Here is a 20264-nt window from a genome sequence, read left to right as displayed (position 1 = left end):
AAGAAAGAAAGAGAGAGGACAAGAAAGAAAGAGATAGGATAAGAGAGAGGGAGAGAGGACCAGAAAGAGAGAGAGAGGACAAAAAAGAGAGAGAGAGGACAAAAAAGAGAGAGAGAGGACAAAAAAGAGAGAGAGAGGACAAAAAAGAGAGAGAGGACAAAAAAGAGAGACAGACAGAGAGAGGACAAAAAAGAGAGACAGACAGAGAGAGGACAAAAAAGAGAGAGAGGATAAGAAAGAAAGAGAGAACAAGGAAGAGAGAGAGGAAATAAAGAAAAATGAGGAGAGGATAAGGAAGAGAGATACTATGAAGATGACACTCAAGATGAGGACAGTGGTTTAAAGAATCCAAATAATACAAACTTATTGTTTTATTTATTCCATAAATAGAAAAAATTAGGTATATGTAAATGTTTATCTAATTGTATATACAGGATTCACTCCTAAACTAATTAACTGACCATTATAAATTTTGAAACACAGGTGCTAAGCTTATGAGGCTATATTTAGTTCTAGAAAAACGATGGTAGAAACTCTTTATGAAAATTCAGATTCCTCTCATTTTTTTGTGAGATTTTAATCTCACAAAAAAATGAGAGGAATCTGAATTTTCATAAAGAGTCTCTACCATCGTTTTTCTAAAAACATTAATCATCAATTAATAAATAGTCCCAAAATTTCACTTTCTTTGGAAGATTTTAAAGGGATTTTAAGGATTACCATATGAAGACAACCTTGTATTTAAAAAAAAAAGCAAATATTTCAGATTTGCACTAAATTTGACCCATTGTCATCAAACATCAATTAAACAAGATTACTTTAATTTCAATTTCTTCCTAACATACCTAATGATTAAGTTGTACATTTTAAACATTCTTTAGAATTAAAACCATTGATCTATATTGAAATAAGGATTAAAGGATGAAATAAGGATTAAAGACATAAGGTTTAGTAGGATTTCTGGATTTTAATCTCCATAAATAGACATAAAAGTGGTGTGAAACTTCTATTTGGGGAATTAATTATAACCTGTCTTGGAATTAATAATAATAGTAATAATTTTTGATTTTAAATGTATCAGTGCCTTTTTACTATTAGTCAGAATTGAGAATCGCATTTCAAGTAAAAACACAATGATGTACTTATGTCTCATGCTGAAAGAAGAATGCGCACCAAAAATTAAGAAAAAATGATTGAGTTGAAGTAAAAATCAATTTTATTGTAAATTGAAGTTTTTATTGTATTATGTTGTTCATTTTTATTTGCTTAAATGAAAGAATGACTTATCTCCCCTGCTTTATGGCAACTTCCGGTACTTCCATTTTTATCAATGACAGATTGAGAAAATACGATAAAACCAATGTTTATTTTTAATATAAAGTTCAAAGTAATTTTTTAATCTATAATTTTTAAAAACTTTTGTTGAGGATACTTACTTCAGCATGACACATAAGAACATCAAAGTGCTTTTTACTTGAAATTTAAATTTTGATTAATAGTAAAAAAAAAAAAAAAAAAAGTATTCTGAAAATTTACAAAATATTTCTTATTTATACAGATTAAAAAAAAAGTATAATTATCGAGATTGAATTGGGAAAAACGTCTTACCCGTTTGTTGCATGCGTTGCAACGGATAATTGTGTGAGTAGGCATCAGCAAGTGGCTTCTGCTGCTGAGCGTAATGGCTAGGATACGAAGTAAACGCAGACTGCGATGTGACTGTTGGTGTATTGACATACTTTGTTGTTGGTGGTCCTGCCGTATAAGGTACAGCCTGCTGTTGGTACGCATGTGCTTGTTGGCCTGCGTAAGCTACTTGGGATGCTTGACTCTGGCCATAATTGCCAGGTTCTAGAAGTAAGCAGGAAATAAAAAATACAAATTTTTTAAATAAAGAAAATGTCAAAGTCATTCAATGTTACTACGAAAGAAAAGGTAAGAATTTAATTTCGCTTTGAATCTCATTGTGCAAATACAGAGTTCCTGTTTTAACCACATGAAATGCACATTGGCAGATATTGATTCTAACCACGAAGTTCTATACTACAAGTCATTTTACCAAGAAGCACACTAGAGGCCTATTGCAAATATTTGAATTTCCAAGAAAATAATTTCACCTATATTTGAAAATACAATAACCTTCTGATCCATACCTAAGGATAAGACACACTGAAGGATTAAATAAATAAAAATATTTTTGTCGTAGAAACTCATAGGTATTGAAAATAAAAAACAAAAAAAAAAAACAATGCGGTAATTAAGATGTCTGCTCAATGATATGATCTACATGTTTTTTATTTTTCAATACATCATCAGGTATGGATACGAATGTTATTTTATGTATTTTCAAATATAGCCAACTTCGAAAATCTGAAATTCAAACATAAATCTTGTTGAATACAGGTATACTGGAAACTGTACCTGACATGAATAAAAACCAACTTAACATATACACATCCGATCGGAAGAAACAAAATATGGTTGACTGATATGGAAATACCTCTTTGGAAAATAAAATACCTAATGATTGATACAAAACCAACTGCAGACAAAAATACCCTAACGGTGTGGATACATTGATAATGAAAGCAAAATCCCAGAATGGTTGGTGTTTACAGGTTGGTGTTTAACTTTGGTGATTTAATGTGTGTCGATGTGATTATGCTGTATACTAGTAGTAACTTGAAAACCGCAACAATAATTTGAACTTAAATAAACTCTTGGAGCACAGGATGGAACAGGTGCTAGTGTAATTGCAAGAGTTAGGAGTGGATGGACTAAGTTCAAGGAACTTCTGTCTTCACTAGCTTCTTTTTTTTTCCATGGGGGATCACCACTTATCAAGGCCTGGAAGCCACTCGGGGATGAGGGTTATTGCGTGTACAATAATCAATGAGATAATATTGTAGTAATAGTTGGCATTGGAGATTTGATAAAGTGTCTTACTTAAGGGGGCGATTAATTAGGAATTTGTTTACGTTGGACTTGAAGACATCCAAATTGTAGTCAGGTTGGAAACAGACAAATGGAAGAGAATTCCACAGACGTGCACTTCTCAGAAAGAAGCTATGTTCATGGAATCTACGTTTTGATTTCGGCACAGATAAAGAGTGGGGGAAATTACTAACAGTGGTTTTAGCTAGACGGGTGTTTATCGTGAAAGATTGGCGAGGGGGGGACCAGAGCTTGGAGTTCGGATGAGCACTTGCCATGGAAATAACAATAAAACAAAGACATGCTCGCAACATCTCTCCCGTGGGAGAGAGGTTGCAGGGAAGAGAAAAGGGCATCCCTCACTAAGCCATGAAGTCTATTTTGTACTTTGTCAAGGCAGGATAGGCTGTTTTTAGAAACTTCAGCCCAGATGTGGGAGCAGTACTCCATTTTTGGACGTACTTGGCTTTTATACAGATAGAGAATTACATCAGTAGTGAGATATCTTCTGGAGCGGTAGAAGGATCCCACCATTTTCCCAGCAGCCCGGGCAACAGATTTGGTATACATATTCCATTACAGATCAGGAGTAAAGGTCAAACCCAGGAGCTTGTCAAAACATGAAGCCTCCCCAAGACGAGAGCCATCCATTTCAATTGATGCTAGATGAGGAACAGAGCATTGATGATGTAAAGATAGGAGCTTGGTTTTAGATGCATTAAAAGTAACCAGCCACCTCTTCCCCCACTGTACCATGTGCTCAAAATCAGAGGAGAGAGAATCAGAGAGAGCTTTGTCATGATGTGTTGCCATAGATGGTCGTGTCATCAGCATAGATGTCAACGAATGATTTAAGTATGTGTTTTGGGAGATTATTGATGTAGATCAGGAAGAGAGTTTGGTCTAGGATGGACCCCTGGGGGTCTCCAGCATTAATACTGTGGGCCTCTGATTTCTGCCCATCAACCACTACTACTCTTATGAGCCTATCAGAGAGAAATGATTTAATTATTGAGAAAACATTTCCAGTTATACCGTAGCTCGAAATCTTGTGAAGTAGGCCCTTATGCCATACCTTATCGAAGGCTTTTGATATGTCAAGACCAATTACCCTAGAAAAGAAGCCTTTGTCAAGAGATTCACTAATCCTATGGGATATAACTGTTAGCAGATCAGCTGTAGATCTAGCAGAACGGAAACCATATTGCATATCACTAAGGAGGTTATTTCTGCTGAGGTGGTTGACTACTTCTTTATTTAATATGGATTCCAGTAACTTACTCATGACACTCAAGAGACTTATTGGTCTGTACTGAAAGGGAGATGACTTATCACCTGAGTCCTTAAATACAGGGCATACTGACAAGGTTTTCCAGGGTGTTGGAATGCACTTCTCCTTAAGGCAACGCTTAAACAGTTTTGTAAGTATGAGAGCAAGTTCTGGTCGAAGCTTTTTCAACACTATAATTGGAATGCCGTCAGGGCCAGTTGCTTTACTGGAATCAAGGTTCTTGATTAGTTTGGTGACCTCACGCACAGATATTTGTATGTTGGATAGTGTGTTGTCTGTTGTAGGAGGAAATACGGGGTGTTGATGACCTTCGTCGCAGAGGGTAGAGTTAGCTGCAAAGTTCTTGGCAAATAGTTTGGCCTTGTCTGATACTGATGAGACGACCTCAGGTTCATTGATGATAGTTGGGATGGAATGCATGCTTCTGTTCAGGATCCTGTTTGCTATTTGGCAAAACTGGTGGGAATCAAGCCGTTGCTCAGCTACTTTGGATTTGATGGACTTAGCATATAGCTCTCTTACATTTTTTATTACTCTTTTACAGTGGTTGCTGGCAGTCTTGAAAGCAGCTTTAGTCTCAGTACATCTATTATGTTGGAGCTATGAAAAAAGTGATTTCTGTGCGCAATGGCACCAGCACATTCTGGGGAGAACCATGGCTGGCTGTTAGGTTTTTGTTGGAATTTTTTGGATGGTAGGAATCGGTCTATGCCTACAATTAACCATTCGGTCAGGTCTGATACTATAGAGGACACATCCTTTTTAAACATGGAATGCAGAGGTAGATCAGATATGAATGTACAGAAGCTATCCCAGTCAGCCATAGAGTATCGATATACTGTACAGTGGAGAGGTACATCTGAAGACTTATTGTATTTCATTTTTATCTTAACTGATACAATGGAGTGGTTGGAGGATCCCAGGGGAGATAGAACGGAACATGAACATAGCTCATGGGAAGTTGTGAGAAAAAGGTCTAGAAGGCTTGCATACTGACTGGTAGTATCAGGCACACGGATGGATTTGTGAACAATCTGAGTGAGGTCATAGGCAATGGCATGACAGAACCTCCCCTCATCATCTGTCTTATTTGAGTGGGTCAGCCATTCCACATTATGGACATTGAAATCACTGCAAATGTGAATGTCAGCCGAAGGATGAGCAGACAGGATGACGTCAATTTTCTCAGATATACTCTTAAGGACAGTAACCTCGCTGTTATGGGGGCGATAGAGGGCAAATATAAATGCGGTGGTGTAAGCAAGTGCAACCCGGAAGCACATATAAGGTAAATTAGGGTCTTCTCTGGAGATATCTTTAGCACACGGAAAGCCATCTTTAATGTAGGCGCATATTCCATGTCGATCTTGGAGGTCAGATTTAGATGTTAAATTAGAGTATCCTTTAATTATAAATTCGTCAAGGGAAGTGGTCGGCCCTATGCCAGTTTCACTTAGAAAGAGTAAGTCCGGTTTTGTCTCCTGTAATTGGGTTTCAATCTCTGGAAGGTTGGAACATAGACCTCTGATGTTGGAGAAGGAGACATGGAGACATGGTAGTAGGGGTCTACATTGGAGGATGGTGTTCTAGATTTATTCGTGGTTGTTTTTTTTTTTTTTTTTAGATATTTCATGTTGAGTTTTTGGGGTTTGTGGAACAGGTTGACAGATTTGGTTAGAGTAGGACAGAGAGGGAACGTAAGAGAGAGAAAGACAGGAATTTTCTTTTTTGTAGCACATGATAAGGTAAAGTCGTAATAATTATCCACTAGTATGGCATCGAGAGGCCCCACCAGAAACTACTGCATGGTCCAGAATCCATTCACCAAATGGCAATACAGCAACTGATAGGACAGCCTCCTTAGTGGTTAATCCAAGGTTCGGGTCCCTGACTATCAGGCGGGTAATGTCAGCCCAGATGAAATGTTTACCTCCAGCACCCTTACTAGTGATGTGGCCACAAGGATAGACATAGAAACAGAAAAATTACCGACATCTCAGACTACTGTTCACGAAGTACTACCGAACTGGAAAGCAGCTTTTTCTTCACCCTTTGTCAGAAAAATCACTCATTGGAAATGAGGACTGAGGGACAAAAAAAGAGAAACGAGAGTTACTGGAGCTGCCGATAACACAACCACAGTGTATTATCTACTCTCCATTTAAAAAAAGAAAAAAATGTAAGGACTTCTTTAATATCTACTTAATGTAAGTCCGTTACTCCATTCCCAGTTTAGGAGGATATTTGAAAATAGTCTCCCCTCCCATAATTTTGCGTGGATATTTTTTGGCTTTATCTAACCTTGATAGAGAATGATTCGAGCATTCAAGCTTTACCTTATAAGATACCGTAATGGAACTTTCAATTTGTGAGGTCAGGTTTTTTTTTGTATTAATTTAGTTTGGAAGAACCCATTTAAAAACTGGTTAAGAGTAATACAATTTGGCTTAGGTACTAAGTTTAGACTGGTTAAGAAATAATGCATACTGCTGAGAAAAAGCATTTTTCAGACGTTATAAACGTTAATAGTGCAGATATAATTTGGAGAAAAACGACAACAAAAAAAAAAAGCTTTAATAGCAAAGTGTTACCACCGCCAACTGAGAGAAGAATCTATCAAGCATGTGTATGTAGTGTGATGATTACGGCTACGACAACAGTATATTCTTTTCATTGTTTAGACTCAAGTATATATCCGACACAGACACAATTAATCAACTGAGAAGCACATCACTATAAAAGCATATAAGATATCAATAGATATATACCTGAGAATCAAAACAAGGAAAAGAATATGCTGTTGTCATAGCCCTGGCCAGTCAGGGCTGAGGACATATGTTGCATGGAGAGAAATGTTATGAGAATTATACAGTAGATGTGTAATGTGAATCTTAAAGACTGGTTTAGTTTTGATGTTCTAAGAGTTGGATTAACATAATAGCGGAAAGGCAGCCATTTTTTTTCTTTTCTTTTTGTGTCTGCATAAGACCGCAGAAGAAACAGGTGTGTACTGATTTTTTAATCCCTTTTAATTACACATTCTTTGCTGAAACAAGTTATCTAACTATCCTACCCTTCTCCATGAATCATTTGAAATCACAATCTTTATGATAAAATTAATGGTTCTTGTCCAGAATTTTCCCTACATTAGAAAAAAAAAAAAAAAATGTATGATGTATATACCTATGACAAAATGAAAATATGTTACAAAAATTACGTAAATTGATCAAATAGTTTTATTTTTATAAAGATAAATCATTTTCAGTGATTAATAGGAATTCGTTGGCATTTGTTGAGAAAAAGTGAAACAGATGGACAGACAGACTAAGAGAAATATAGTATAGAAAATCCAAATTTCCTGTTTTCCAGTAGATACGAACAAAAGACAACTTAATGAAAAAGCAAGAATTATTTATGGAGTGTAGAATAAAAAATAAAAAAAAATGTTTGCTTACTGTATTCACCCTGAGGTGGCGTATACACAACTGTAGGTTGCTTATTTGAGATGGCATAGGAAGTTTGCGGATATTTATGCTCTCCTGGATACGACTGATAGACGGTAACAGGAGGTGACGGTGATCGAGCTCGTTTCATCCCTTGATGTAAACGCTGTTGAATCTGAATAAAGAAAAGACAAACGATTTGATTTTTAAACAAATATTCCAACTCTAAAGAAAAAGATTTTGGTGCTTCTATATTTAACGAACGAATCAAAATATTGAATTTCAAGTAAAACAAATGGTACCTACGCAATTATCATGGTGCAAATAGTAGCATATCCAAAAATTATGAAAAACAATATAGTAGAAAAATAATTAATGAAAAAAGAAATTTATGAAATGGACTATATATTGAGCTTACTAAAAAAAGATAGGTTCTGTTGCTTACTTCACGTGGTGAACATAATTCCAAATGTCGGGAAAACTTTATTGAAAACTGTTTTTCATTAATAATTATTTTTCTACAATATCGCTTTTTTTTTGTAATTTTTGGATATTTTATTATTTGCGACATAATAATTATGTACGTACCATTTGTTTTACTTGAAATTCATTATTTCAATTTTTGAATTCTGTTCATTCAATATAGAAGCACCAAGATTTTCAAACAATTAATCCACACACATCATAAGTAATCAGTTTGAAATTCCATATAGATTCCCAGAGTTCAAAAAGATGCATCTCAAAAAGATAGGTGGTTACATCGGCTAAAACGTTGCAAGAACTTATGGTGTAGTGGATAAAGTACTTGGTAAAATTCAGTTGTAAGTTATACTCCTCTAAAGGTTGACGGTTCAATCCTCAGTGTGGGTGACGCTCAAAAATACAATTGCAAATTACTAGAGGCTTCTCCCCAGCTATGGCTAACAGATTCCTCGCATTCAGCAAAATACACCTGAAGAAAGTTGTAGGTTACATCAATCGAAACATTGTGAAAATACCATTCAAGATGAGAACAGTAGCCCAAATAATTCAAATTATTAACCCTCATCTCAAAAATTTGGAAACATAATGACTAATGAATGTTAGAGATTAAATAATCATTAGATGAGTTTAGACATCAATTGTCAGCAATATCTGAGCCCTACTCAACTAGAAATGCATACACTTAGTGACTCCTACATAGCTGTTGTTTCCTGTTTCAAGCATTTTCAGAAATGTTCATACAGTGTGGAACAATAAAATTGTGGCCCTAGAAAAGACTACATGATTCTATTTGTTTGATGAAAGCTGTTTTTTTTGTAGCAGACCATCTACTAGTTGTCCAGTTGTGTACGAATCCCAGGAGCGATAGGAGTCTTCTAGCATGTCTGAAAGTGACACAATGTTCAATGAGCGAGATTGAAGATGCGCCGGTGTACAACTTATGCCAGCACCTACAAAATGAAAATTTGGATAACAGGGGCGTGCCCATGGTGATCAAAAAGTTTCCTGCCACAGTTATTGTCTTTGGTTTGGTTTCAAGTGAAGGCCACATCATGCCACCTCACATCTTCGAAGTCAGCTTGAAAGTCAACACCAAAATGTACCTGGATGTGCCAAAAAGTCTTATGATCCCTTGGTACAATCAGGTGGCTGTTGGCAAATTTTGGGTGTGGCAGTTAGACTCAGCACCAGCCCACAAGTTCAAAGAGACCCAGGCTTGGCTTCAGAATGAGTGCTATGACTTTGTACCCATCTAGCACATCTCCCCATCCTCCTCCCGACCTGAACCTGTTGGATTACTTTGCTTGTCATACGTCAAGAACATCACCAACATGACCTCCAACAACACCAAAGCCAGCCTGATCACTGCCAGCCGTCGAGTTCCTACTGACGCTTGTGGAAAAGGTATGTTCCAGACCAATAGTTAGGCGGTAATTGAGGCTGAAGGTGGCTACATTGAATAGATGTCAGCTCTACTACATAATCAAGTTACCTGAATTGATTTTTTCAATAAGTTTTAACATAAAGTTGTCGCGTTGTTTTCTTAAGGCTAACAATTTTATTGTTTCATCTTGTTTTTAGCACACATTCTTATTTAGATGTTTTTAATGCTTTTTTTTTATTATTGGGTTCTTGTCCAGAATTCCTTCTATATTAAAAACAAAAATAAAGAAAAGTCTGTATGATGTATGTAGCTATGATGAAACGAAAATATACTCCAAAAATCACATAAATTGATCAAGTAAGTTTATTTTCAAACAAGAGAATCAAATTTTTTGAGTAAGAGAATAGCAGCTGTTGTGTTCACCATTTTGAAAATAATCTTGAAAAAAGGGAAAGAACTCCGTATTTCAAACTTGAGAGATTTGTTTTACTGCCTATGAATTCCCATAATCACTTAAAATGATTTTCTTCATAAAAATAAAACTACTTAATCAATTTATGTGATTTTTTAAATTCATATTAAGAGTAATACGTACAGGAATAAGTGGTTGATGAGGTTTATACAATGTTGGTCGTCCTGTCACGCCTGGAGGAAGTAACATTGGATGGCCCGTTACATTTATACCTTGAGAATAGGCAATATTTAACAGTTCACTGATGGAGAAAAAGACAAAAAAAAAATGTTAGTAAAATTTAAAAATGTTAATATGTATTTTTATGTTTTTATTACTTTCCATTCACAACTATTTGAAAAGGAAATGTTAGTAAAACAAGGCCGATAGCCATTAGTCGCGTGCTCTCATGTAATGAATTCATGTTGTAGGATTGACATGAAATTCTTAAAGATAAACTAAAATGCCCGAAAAATGGGCTGAAATGACTTAAATAAATAAAAAGTAAATGACTTAGAATGACTTTAATGAACTTAAGGATGAATTGAATGACCTTAAGAATGATTTGAATGCTAAAAAATAAATGGAATCCTTCAAAAAACAACTTGAATGATCTGGATAATGACTTGAATGGTTTTGAGACTGACTGGTTGTAAACTGGGTGATCATTTTACATTAAATTAATACAGAAAAGTGATCCCCACTTTATATCACAAAGTTACAAACATAAGTACAGCATGTATTAAGAACAGATACTACACTTTGATCTTGGCCAAAAGGCCAAGAAAAGTGTATTTATTTGCTCCCTCACCAAGCAAATTAGGCACAAGGCCGATTTTTAATGTGAGGAGTGAAGGGGAAATAGGGACCAACTCCCCGGGAGTAGGGGAGCTGGATAGTTACAATTGGTATGCAGGGTTGCCCCTACATTGACCAAGGTCTTATATGTGGGGTTGCCCCCACATATGGTCTTTGCCTGCAGTATCTGTCGGAAAAGATACTATACTTTGATCTAAGAAAAACTTAAAAAGCTAAGAACAGTATTTATTAACAACAGACATTTGAACTTAATCAAAGGCCAAGCACAAAAGTGTTACGGACAGACAGACCGACTGACAGAGTGACTTATAGAGTCACTTGCACACGACTAACACTATTTCAATCCACTATTGGTTTTGTGAGCATGAAGATAAAAAAAAATCACAAGAAATTATACATTTGAAAATTTTTAAAGATTATTTAAACATGTAAGGACTTTTCAAGTTTTTTTGTTGTTTTTTTTAGATGGATATTGCTAATTTGTATTATTAGACTGCTATTTTGATTCTGTTTGCTAAATTCATGTTTTGGTACATATAATTAACATATAATTAATAATCTATTAATAGGATAGCATGTGTGCTATTTATTTTGTGTGTCATGCTTACAGCCGTTGTTGTTTCATGGTTATAGATTTCCATTTCTTGTAATAAATAATTTTACCGAGAATTCTTCATAAGTTTTGGTTTCAGTTATAGCTGAGGGCACTCCAGTAATCTATTTTTTTTTTATAAATGATTTTATCAAGAATTCTTCATGAGTTTCGGTTTTGATTATATCTGAAAGAACTCAAGTTATAGATATATATATATATATATATATATATATATATATATATATATATATATATATATACAGATATTCTTTTTAGAAGTTTTGGTTTCAGTTCAAGCTGATGCACCCATCATAAGGATATATTTTTTTATTTTTGAAATCGCAACTTTATAAAAAAATTATAAAAAAAAATTGATAGAACATTTACTCTATAATAATTATACAAAATCTGCAAGAATTAAAATAACATATTTAAGCGTATTTTACGATTGGGTGTCCCTGCTAGCTTAGATAAATATTTTTGCAGTTTTAACAAAAGAGCTACAATAATATCAGAGGGTCTCTATTTATGCTGAAAATCCACAGAATATGAATTTATTTTATTCATACTCTGTGGATTTTCAGCATAAATAGAGACCCTCTGATATTATTGAGATGAGACCAATCACGTGACTAATGCAAAATAGCATTTTGTGTTGTTCAAAACCAAAAAATTAGAAAGAAAAAAAAATGCAGGCAAAATTTTTGATGAACCGATTATCTACATTGTTTTTGCTTTTTTTCTTTTTTAATAGAAAGCAGAAAACCATCATATTTATACAACGTGTCTACAATTGATAAAATAAAGAGTGGTGCAAGACAAATGGATTTCAGCTAAATTATTGGCTTTTTCCTCTCCTTAGAAAAAAAAACAAAAAAAAACAATCAGATTTTCCCAATTATTATAGTAAAAATTCACATTTTTTTAAAATACCACCGAGAAAAAAATAATAGTTATGAAATTATTTAATTTTGTTAAAATTCCAACACAAATTCAAATTTCCATTGAAAATTGGTGAAGTAACAATGATTTTATAAAAAAACAACAAAAACAAAACAATTATCTGCGTTTTCAATAAATTAAACTTTCTCAAATTAAAACAATGGATTTACTTTTTTTAAGGAAAAAATATTATTCTAAGACCAAATCAACTAAACATGTTTTCTTTACATTTCAAAAGGCCTAATGTTGGAGTTATTTTAGTCATAGGCAGAATTGGGGTGTTGAATTTACATAGGGTCCATTATTTAATCCATCAAACACTAAACTCTACATGAATTAGTATTATTGAGACTACTATTCTCATCTTGAGTGTTATTTTCACGTTTCGACCAATGTAACCTTTAACCTTCTGTAACTACATCTTTTGAAACTCAAAGACCTCTATGGAATTTTGAAATAAACTAACTTTAATTCATGAAATACATGGTTCCCATTTGACCAGCTCTAAAAGGGTAGAAGTCTTAATTATCATGATATTCCTAAATTAAATAAAGAGTTCAGTTTAAAATTCTGTATAGATTCCCCGCATTTGACATAGAAACGTCTAAGTTTAAAAAGATGCTCCTGAAGAAAAGAGATTACATTGGCCAAAACGTTGAGAAAATAATATGCAAGATGAGAACGATAGTCCGAATAATCCAAATCATCACGCTTTATCTAAAAAATTCCAAAACATTTCACGTTATATTTTACGTATTGTCACTTTTTCACTATCACCGATATTCTTATTTCACTAAAATCAAAAAACGATCTTTACTCATCTCTTTTCTTGGGTTTTATCCGCTCTACTCCTTAACATAATTTATCATTTCCCAAGTCACTAGAATCATTTGAATGACAAAAATTCCCAAGTTCGAAAAGAAGCATTTAAAGAAGATTGCAAACGTTGGGAATAGAATAACCAGGGTGAGAATAATAGACCAAATATTCTAAATAAGACAAATTATTAATCCAAATCCCAAAAAATTCAGGTTTCTGCATTTTTGAGATAAGGATTGATAATTTGGATTATTATTCAGACTACTGTTCTCATCTTGCCTATTATTCACATAACGCTTCGACCAATATAACATTTGACTTCAAGTATATCTTGTGGAATCCTTTTTCATAATCTTTTTGTCAAACTTTGGAATCTTCACAGAATTTTGTATGGAACCTTTCATTTAACCCACGGGTTTAGCATGCTCTTGTTCTACGATAGAGTAGAAGGTTTTTTTTAAGTAATTTGCAATTGTATTATTCATATCACCTGCACTGAGGATTGAACCTTCAACCTCCAGAAGAGTGTTACTTAGGACTGAATTTTACCTAGTATTTTATCCCTTACGATTACAAATTTCTTAAGATTTCTACCTGGTCATGGATGATAGAACAATAGCATATTATCCCATGGATTTAATAAAAAAAAAAATATTTCTGCTTGAAATTCAATGCAGATGATTCCAGAGTTCGACAAGATAAACTCAAATAAGATTGAAGATTACATTGGCTGAAACGTTGCGTAAATACTGCTGAAGTTGAGAACAGCAGTTTGAATAATCAGAAATAATTGCTATACATTCTTATGTGGTTTCTTACCACAAGTTATAAATGAACAAAAAAAAAAAAATGGATTGCTAACCTTTGCTCTTTTATTTGAGCTCTTCGTCTCGTCTCATCTTCTTGATGCAACACTTTCTTCAGTTGTGAAAACAATTCATGTTTTTCATTTTTTAAAGATTCATGTTTGGAATCCATAATTCCAATCTAAAAAAAAAAAAAAAAAGAATTAAAAGATTTTTTTAAAATAACAATGTTTTTGCTTAGAAGAATAATTTTTTTTAAAGTTTAACATTTTTTTAAAAATTGAAGTTGTTAGTTAATAAGATTTATTCAACAAATACAAATTTTGAACCACTCTTATGTTCCACTACAAAGATTAAAATCAAATTATAATGATATTAAATTTCATGTCTAGAATCTTTATTCAATTTGAATCAAAATAGATCACACGATTTTGATTTTGGAAAAATGTCTAAAATTTGGAGCTTAAGCAGTCTTAAGAAATTAAATTAAGGTAATATTGCTTAATTGATGTCTACTAATTATAAATTAAATTTCATGTAAATCTCAAATGTTTTAACTTTCAAAGGGATGTTGTGCCCATACACTAACAAATACTCCAAAGAAAGTGAAATTTACCCGACACAAGTATATACATTTAAAATATTTTAAGGTAATATTGCTTAATCGATGTCTACTAATTATAAATTAAATTAAGGTAATATTGCTTAATCGATGTCTACTAATTATAAATTAAATTAAGGTAATATTGCTTAATCGATGTCTACTAATTATAAATTAAATTAAGGTAATATTGCTTAATCGATGTCTACTAATTATAAATTAAATTAAGGTAATATTGCTTAATCGATGTCTACTAATTATAAATTAAATTTCATGTAAATCTCAAATGTTTTAACTTTCAAAGGGATGTTGTGCCCATACACTAACAAATACTCCAAAGAAAGTGAAATTTATATATACATTTAAAATATTTTAATATAAATTTTTATAACACAAAGAACTTTTTACAGCTCAATAGTGTAGAATTAAATCTCTAACAAATTTTTCAACGTTATGTAAATCTCAGTAAAAATGCAGGGAACAAATTTTCATAAAAAACAATTTATTTGAATACAATTATTTCGGCCTACCTCAATCATGATATACAAAAGATTCAAACTATGCATAACATTTTTTTGTTGAGGACGCTTCCATCAGTGCTCATACAAATGTTCTTTAGGGAATTCCAAAATCTAGCAATTCGAGGAAAGAAACTTTCAGAGTAGAAGGCTCTCAAGCACCAGGGGACATCTACAGTGAAAAACGTGGGATTTTGCTGCTTGTCTGGTTAATTGGGGGTATTTATATCAAAGGAGCATCAGTGCTATTAGTTTTTTGGAGCACATTTCATTAAAGTGCTTATAAAACAAGTAGAGTTTCCTGCTTAAAGCGATAAGCAGCAAAAAATATTTATTCACATTTCATAACTTTTAAAATGAAAAATAGAAAATGTTTAAAAACAAATTAATAAAATGAAAATTTTCAAAAAAAAATATTTGATTAGCAATTTTCCAGGTATTAATTTATTTAAAATAAATGTTGTACAAGTCGAGCTGATACCTATTTAATAAAATTGTCAAACAATATATCGTCTGTCTGTAGCAATTCACATTCAAATGTAACTTTTTAAATTGATGTTTCTTTTAAGTATGTTATAACTCAAAACAATTTTATTCATTTAATGTATTAAACAAACAATGGCATAAGTAATTCAATTAAGCTTTACAAAAATCTGATTTAAAAATATGAAAAAACAAAAATGAAAAACGTAAAAAAAAAAAAAAATGTAAAAGAAAAAATGTAAAAGGAAAAAAACATTAAGAAAAACAAAGAAAAATGTAAAAACATAAAAAAGAAAAACATAAAAGAAAAAACATGTAAAGAAAAAATGTAAAAGAAAATGATAAAAAAAAAAAGAGAATCAGCATGCAATAGTTGTTAAAAAAAGACAAAAAAAAGATGTGGTAATATGTCTACATTGCATTATATATTGCAATAATTACAAAAGATAATAAACAACAAAGAAATGAAAAAAAAATTTATAAAATACCTGATCTTTAATTTGTTCCAGTGTCAGGTTATCTTCCTCTTGTTTTTTCTTTTGTAATTCACGCTCTTTTTTGAGTCGTTCAATAAGAGCATCATGTTCTTGCTCTGCAAAGAGAAAAGGCTTATAATAACGTACATCTCATTGCTAAAAAGGATTGAGCACTTTCAGCATTTCCATTTCAAGTCACAGAATCATTAAAGAGCTCTACGGACAAATTTATCTTTAGTTGACCTTTGACAACTAAATATTTTCCTTTACTAGTCAAATAGAAAAGTTACTAGAAAAACCTACATGATTTTTGAAATATGACATCTTTGTTCTATGATAAAGATTTTTCTATATTTTTTTTTTAAATACATGTGACTCATCACTAGATAAACAGATACTACCCCTACTCTCAATAATTAAAATAAAACATTTTTTGTATCAATACAAATATCCATCCCATCCCACAAAAATTAGTAAGTATTAGGTTCATGTAAAAATAATGTAATTTTTTGATGTTCAACTTCAAAAGATCATTAACTCCTTTCATAATAAACTTTATTAATCGAAATAAGAACCATTAGAATTGACATAAAATGAATTTAGAAAGAATACTTTATTTCCAAAATGAGACACTTTTTCTTTTCTATACTAATTGATACTATTTTTATAAATATTCAAATTTGAAAGTTTTTTTTTCTTATTTCATTATTTTTAATTTCACTGAAACGTTATTTTATATGAGTATGATTAAAAAGTATGAATATGAGCAAAACATTTTTTCCAGTACTTTTGACGGATGAGGGGGGAGGGCAGAATGGACACTTATATAGTATATACATGTCCAAGTACGTATAAAAAAAACAGATATAGATTTTAATTCTGTTGTGTTTTCTTAAAAAACTGAAGTGTATACAAATGTTTCATTTTAAAATATATAAAAATGTAATTGCGATTATTGATTCCAACTTAAATTGAAGTTTTTTTCTCATCCAAATGAACAAAACTTCCACATTTTAAATCTAACACTTTACCCTAAAACACCCATCGGCTTCAAGGGTGATGTTTTTGAAAAGGCTGAGAGTTTCAAATATCTTGGCATCATCACTATAGCTAGGAATCAAGATGGAGCAGATATTTAAGTGCAAATTGACCTTGCACGTCATGCCTTCTGCCAACTCAATTCCTGACTCTGGTCAAGATTTGAGATAAGTTGCAGTAACAAAGTAAGGATCTACCAAGCGCTGGTACAAACTACGCTCCCTTATGGCAATCAGTCCCGGCCAAGAGTGGAAGACGTGAGCTGACGAGAAACTTTTGATAACCACTGCCTGTGTCACATCCTCTCAAACAAGAGTACATTTCTCCTGTAAAATTAACTCACTTCAACAAGTCATCCTCATGAAATGTTTACATTACCAGAGTTATGCCCCTTGTTATCAATCAGAGTCAGTCATCTATAAAGTAATTGCCTCAGCCCCTTTAAAGCATTGGAAAAGACAATGTAGGTGGATAAAGAAAAACCTCAAACTCTTGCTCTCTCTCATATATATGTATATAATTATCTAATTTAATAAATATTTTATATCCCTAGACATATTGGTTTCATGTTTTTATGCTTGTCAGTATGGAAACTAAGTAACTGTACCTTTGGTCAAACAATTCAAACCTTAGATCCAAGTATTATGAACCCCGGCTTCCTACCAATGCAGCTGTGGTAATGACTACACTTTTAAATGCGAAAGAAATATGCCTGGTATTTTTTATAAACACAAGTAATGAGATTCAAACAGTGTACCAATCTTTCTTTTTTAAGAAGAGAAAACTTAGCGACAAGGCTTACTTCGAATTTACAAATTAAATTTTTTCAGAAAACTCAATATTCTTCTGAATATCTTTCAAGTCACTTGTTGAAATGTGTTAGGTTTCAAAATAACAATGAAAGTTAATCAAAACGACTGCATTTTATTGACACCTAAGTGCTGTGGCTTGCAGCAGTGAAAAAACAGAATGAGGGAGGGCAATGACTACAAAGAAATGTGTCACATGTTTCTGTCCTTTCCTGTCTGTTTCTTTGTCTTCTGGGTATGTTTATATTGACGAAATTCCCATTGCCTCTTTGTTTGGCCATTGACATAACAGGTCAAGATGTGGGTTGGTTTCTTTGCTACATATGAAATTGAATGAACTTTGTTCCACTCAGCTTACGTTATTCCTGTCAGTAACCGGACTTGAGTACCTTGCATTGCCTGGATCTGTATACATGTGTGAGTGAATAACATTCAATATTTTCCAAAGTCATCCGATTCAACAACCTAGCCACAATACAATACATACTCTGGAATTAATAATTAACTTCTATTGAACTTAACTTTTAAAGTTTGACTACAAATAACAAATGTATACATATGCAACACTGTCTACATAGATGAACTGTAACTGGAAAGGTCACCAATCATATGTTGTTTAAATTGATGACATAATTTTTCTATTTCATTATTAATGACGTCATAAAAGATCTCCTGAATATCTTTCAAACCCCTTTTTAATAATGACGTCACAAAATGATAACATCTGTTTACAACAGAAAAGAGCTTCCAAGACTCTTCCACCTGTTTTAATGGATAACATCATCACTTTGTGATGTTATCCAGCATAGACCCCTTCTATATTAAAAAAAAACAAAAATAAACAAAAATGTGTATGATGTATGTATCCATGAAAAAAAATTAAAATTACCTAAATTGATCAAGAAGTTTTATTTTCTAGAGAAAATCACTTTTTTAGCAATTAATGGGAATTCATAGATATTACAACATAAATCTTGCAAGTTTGAATTATTGTTGAGTTGTCTCTCCGGTTTATTTTTAAGATTATTTTCAAAACGACACACAAAAGAGCTGCTCTTCAGATACTCATGATATTTGATTTTCTTATTTAAAGATAATTAATATGATTTTTGGAATATGGTATTTTTGTTTAGTCAGGAGACACAGATTTTTTTTATTCTCTTTTTTATTTTTTTAAATATAGGGAAATTCTGAACTAGAACCATTTAATAAAAGAACAGCATAGAATTAAAATAAAAAGGGGGGGGGGGAAGGCATGATCAAAATTCTTTGAAAGAGATCCAACATTTTTATAAACTGCCAGCACAAGAAAGGCTTAAAAATTATAATAGACATATTCCAAAATTTTTCAATGATTTTTGGAATCCGTTTTATGCAGCACCTCTAAACACTATTTTATAGTTATTGGCAAAGCCCCGATTATCATGAATTAAATGCGAACCAATAGCTACAATCATAGGAAGGATGGTATTTCTTTGTCAGATATTAGATGGAACGTTCTGATTTATGTGGGTCTGTTGCCAGAAAGTTATAAAAGCAGTGAATCTGTTTGGGTGATTTTGAACCCTTACCTCCTCTTCTTTATTCGACACTGACTTTTAATCATTTTTAAACAACTACTGAATTAAATCTATTTCAATCACTTACTGTTAATTCCTTGGCACATTCAATATCTCCCCCCGCCTTTTTTTTTTTTTTGCTAATATTGTCATCTTGTCCACCATTTTGAAAAACAAAGGAAGATAATTCAACCATAAGTCAAACTTGCAAGATTTATATTGTAATGCCTATGAAGTCCCATAAATTGCTTAAAAATGATTTATCTTTATAAAAATAAAACTACTTGATCAATTTATGTGATTTTTGGAATATAATTTTTTTGTTTCCTCATGACTACATACATTATACAGCATTATTCACGTGGACACACTGTTACATCACCAAAGTTAAGCAACGTTGAGCCTGGTCAGTATTAAAATGAGTGACTATTTGGGAATTCCAGTTGCTGTATATGTGCTATCCACTAATCTCTACATTTTTTTTTCACTTGTCTAGCACTTCTGGTCACTGAATTCAAGCAGTGCCGACTCAGAAGTGTTAGAGCTTGCACAACCCTTGCCTCACAATTACATGTGCAGCTACAGAGACTCAATGAAGGCAAAAAAAAACAAAAACAAACATACATTATACAGATTTTTCTTTATTCTTGTTTTTATATAGTTGGAATTCTGGACAAGAACCTTTTTCTCCCGACAAGATAATAGTTGAAAGGGCCCTCATCAATTTTGTTTTAGAGTGCTTATAAATTTTGTACATCCAAACATATTTAAATAATGCTATATATATATATATATATATATATATATATATAT

At 32.5% G+C, this 20264-nt stretch overlaps 2 protein-coding genes and 1 pseudogene across 4 annotated transcripts in view; 1 reads left to right on the top strand and 2 right to left on the bottom strand.

The window, feature by feature from the left end:
- LOC145277895 (centrosomal AT-AC splicing factor-like) overlaps positions 1-20264 on the top strand; it is an 86479-nt gene that overhangs the window by 25879 nt on the left and 40336 nt on the right. The gene's annotated exons all lie outside the window — the stretch shown is intronic.
- The window catches only part of LOC145277894 (G protein pathway suppressor 2-like), a 39717-nt gene that overhangs the window by 16123 nt on the left and 3330 nt on the right, over positions 1-20264 (bottom strand). For both annotated transcript variants that reach the window (XM_080129889.1, XM_080129890.1), the window contains exons 3-7: positions 16058-16161; positions 14024-14148; positions 10131-10248; positions 7681-7843; positions 1609-1851 (exon numbers count right to left, since the gene is read on the bottom strand). In XM_080129889.1, the coding sequence (XP_079986015.1) occupies positions 1609-1851; positions 7681-7843; positions 10131-10248; positions 14024-14148; positions 16058-16161 (753 nt within the window). The remainder of the gene's footprint in view (positions 1-1608; positions 1852-7680; positions 7844-10130; positions 10249-14023; positions 14149-16057; positions 16162-20264) is intronic.
- LOC145278440 (U2 spliceosomal RNA) lies at positions 10643-10779 on the bottom strand (annotated as a pseudogene).

Source organism: Euprymna scolopes, chromosome 6, assembly GCF_053919585.1.
Source record: "Euprymna scolopes isolate OS-2025 chromosome 6, ASM5391958v1, whole genome shotgun sequence".
NCBI classification, from domain to species: domain Eukaryota; kingdom Metazoa; phylum Mollusca; class Cephalopoda; order Sepiida; family Sepiolidae; genus Euprymna; species Euprymna scolopes.
The sequence above is the reverse complement of the archived record's forward strand: the minus strand, read 5'-3'. Positions and strand labels throughout refer to the sequence as shown.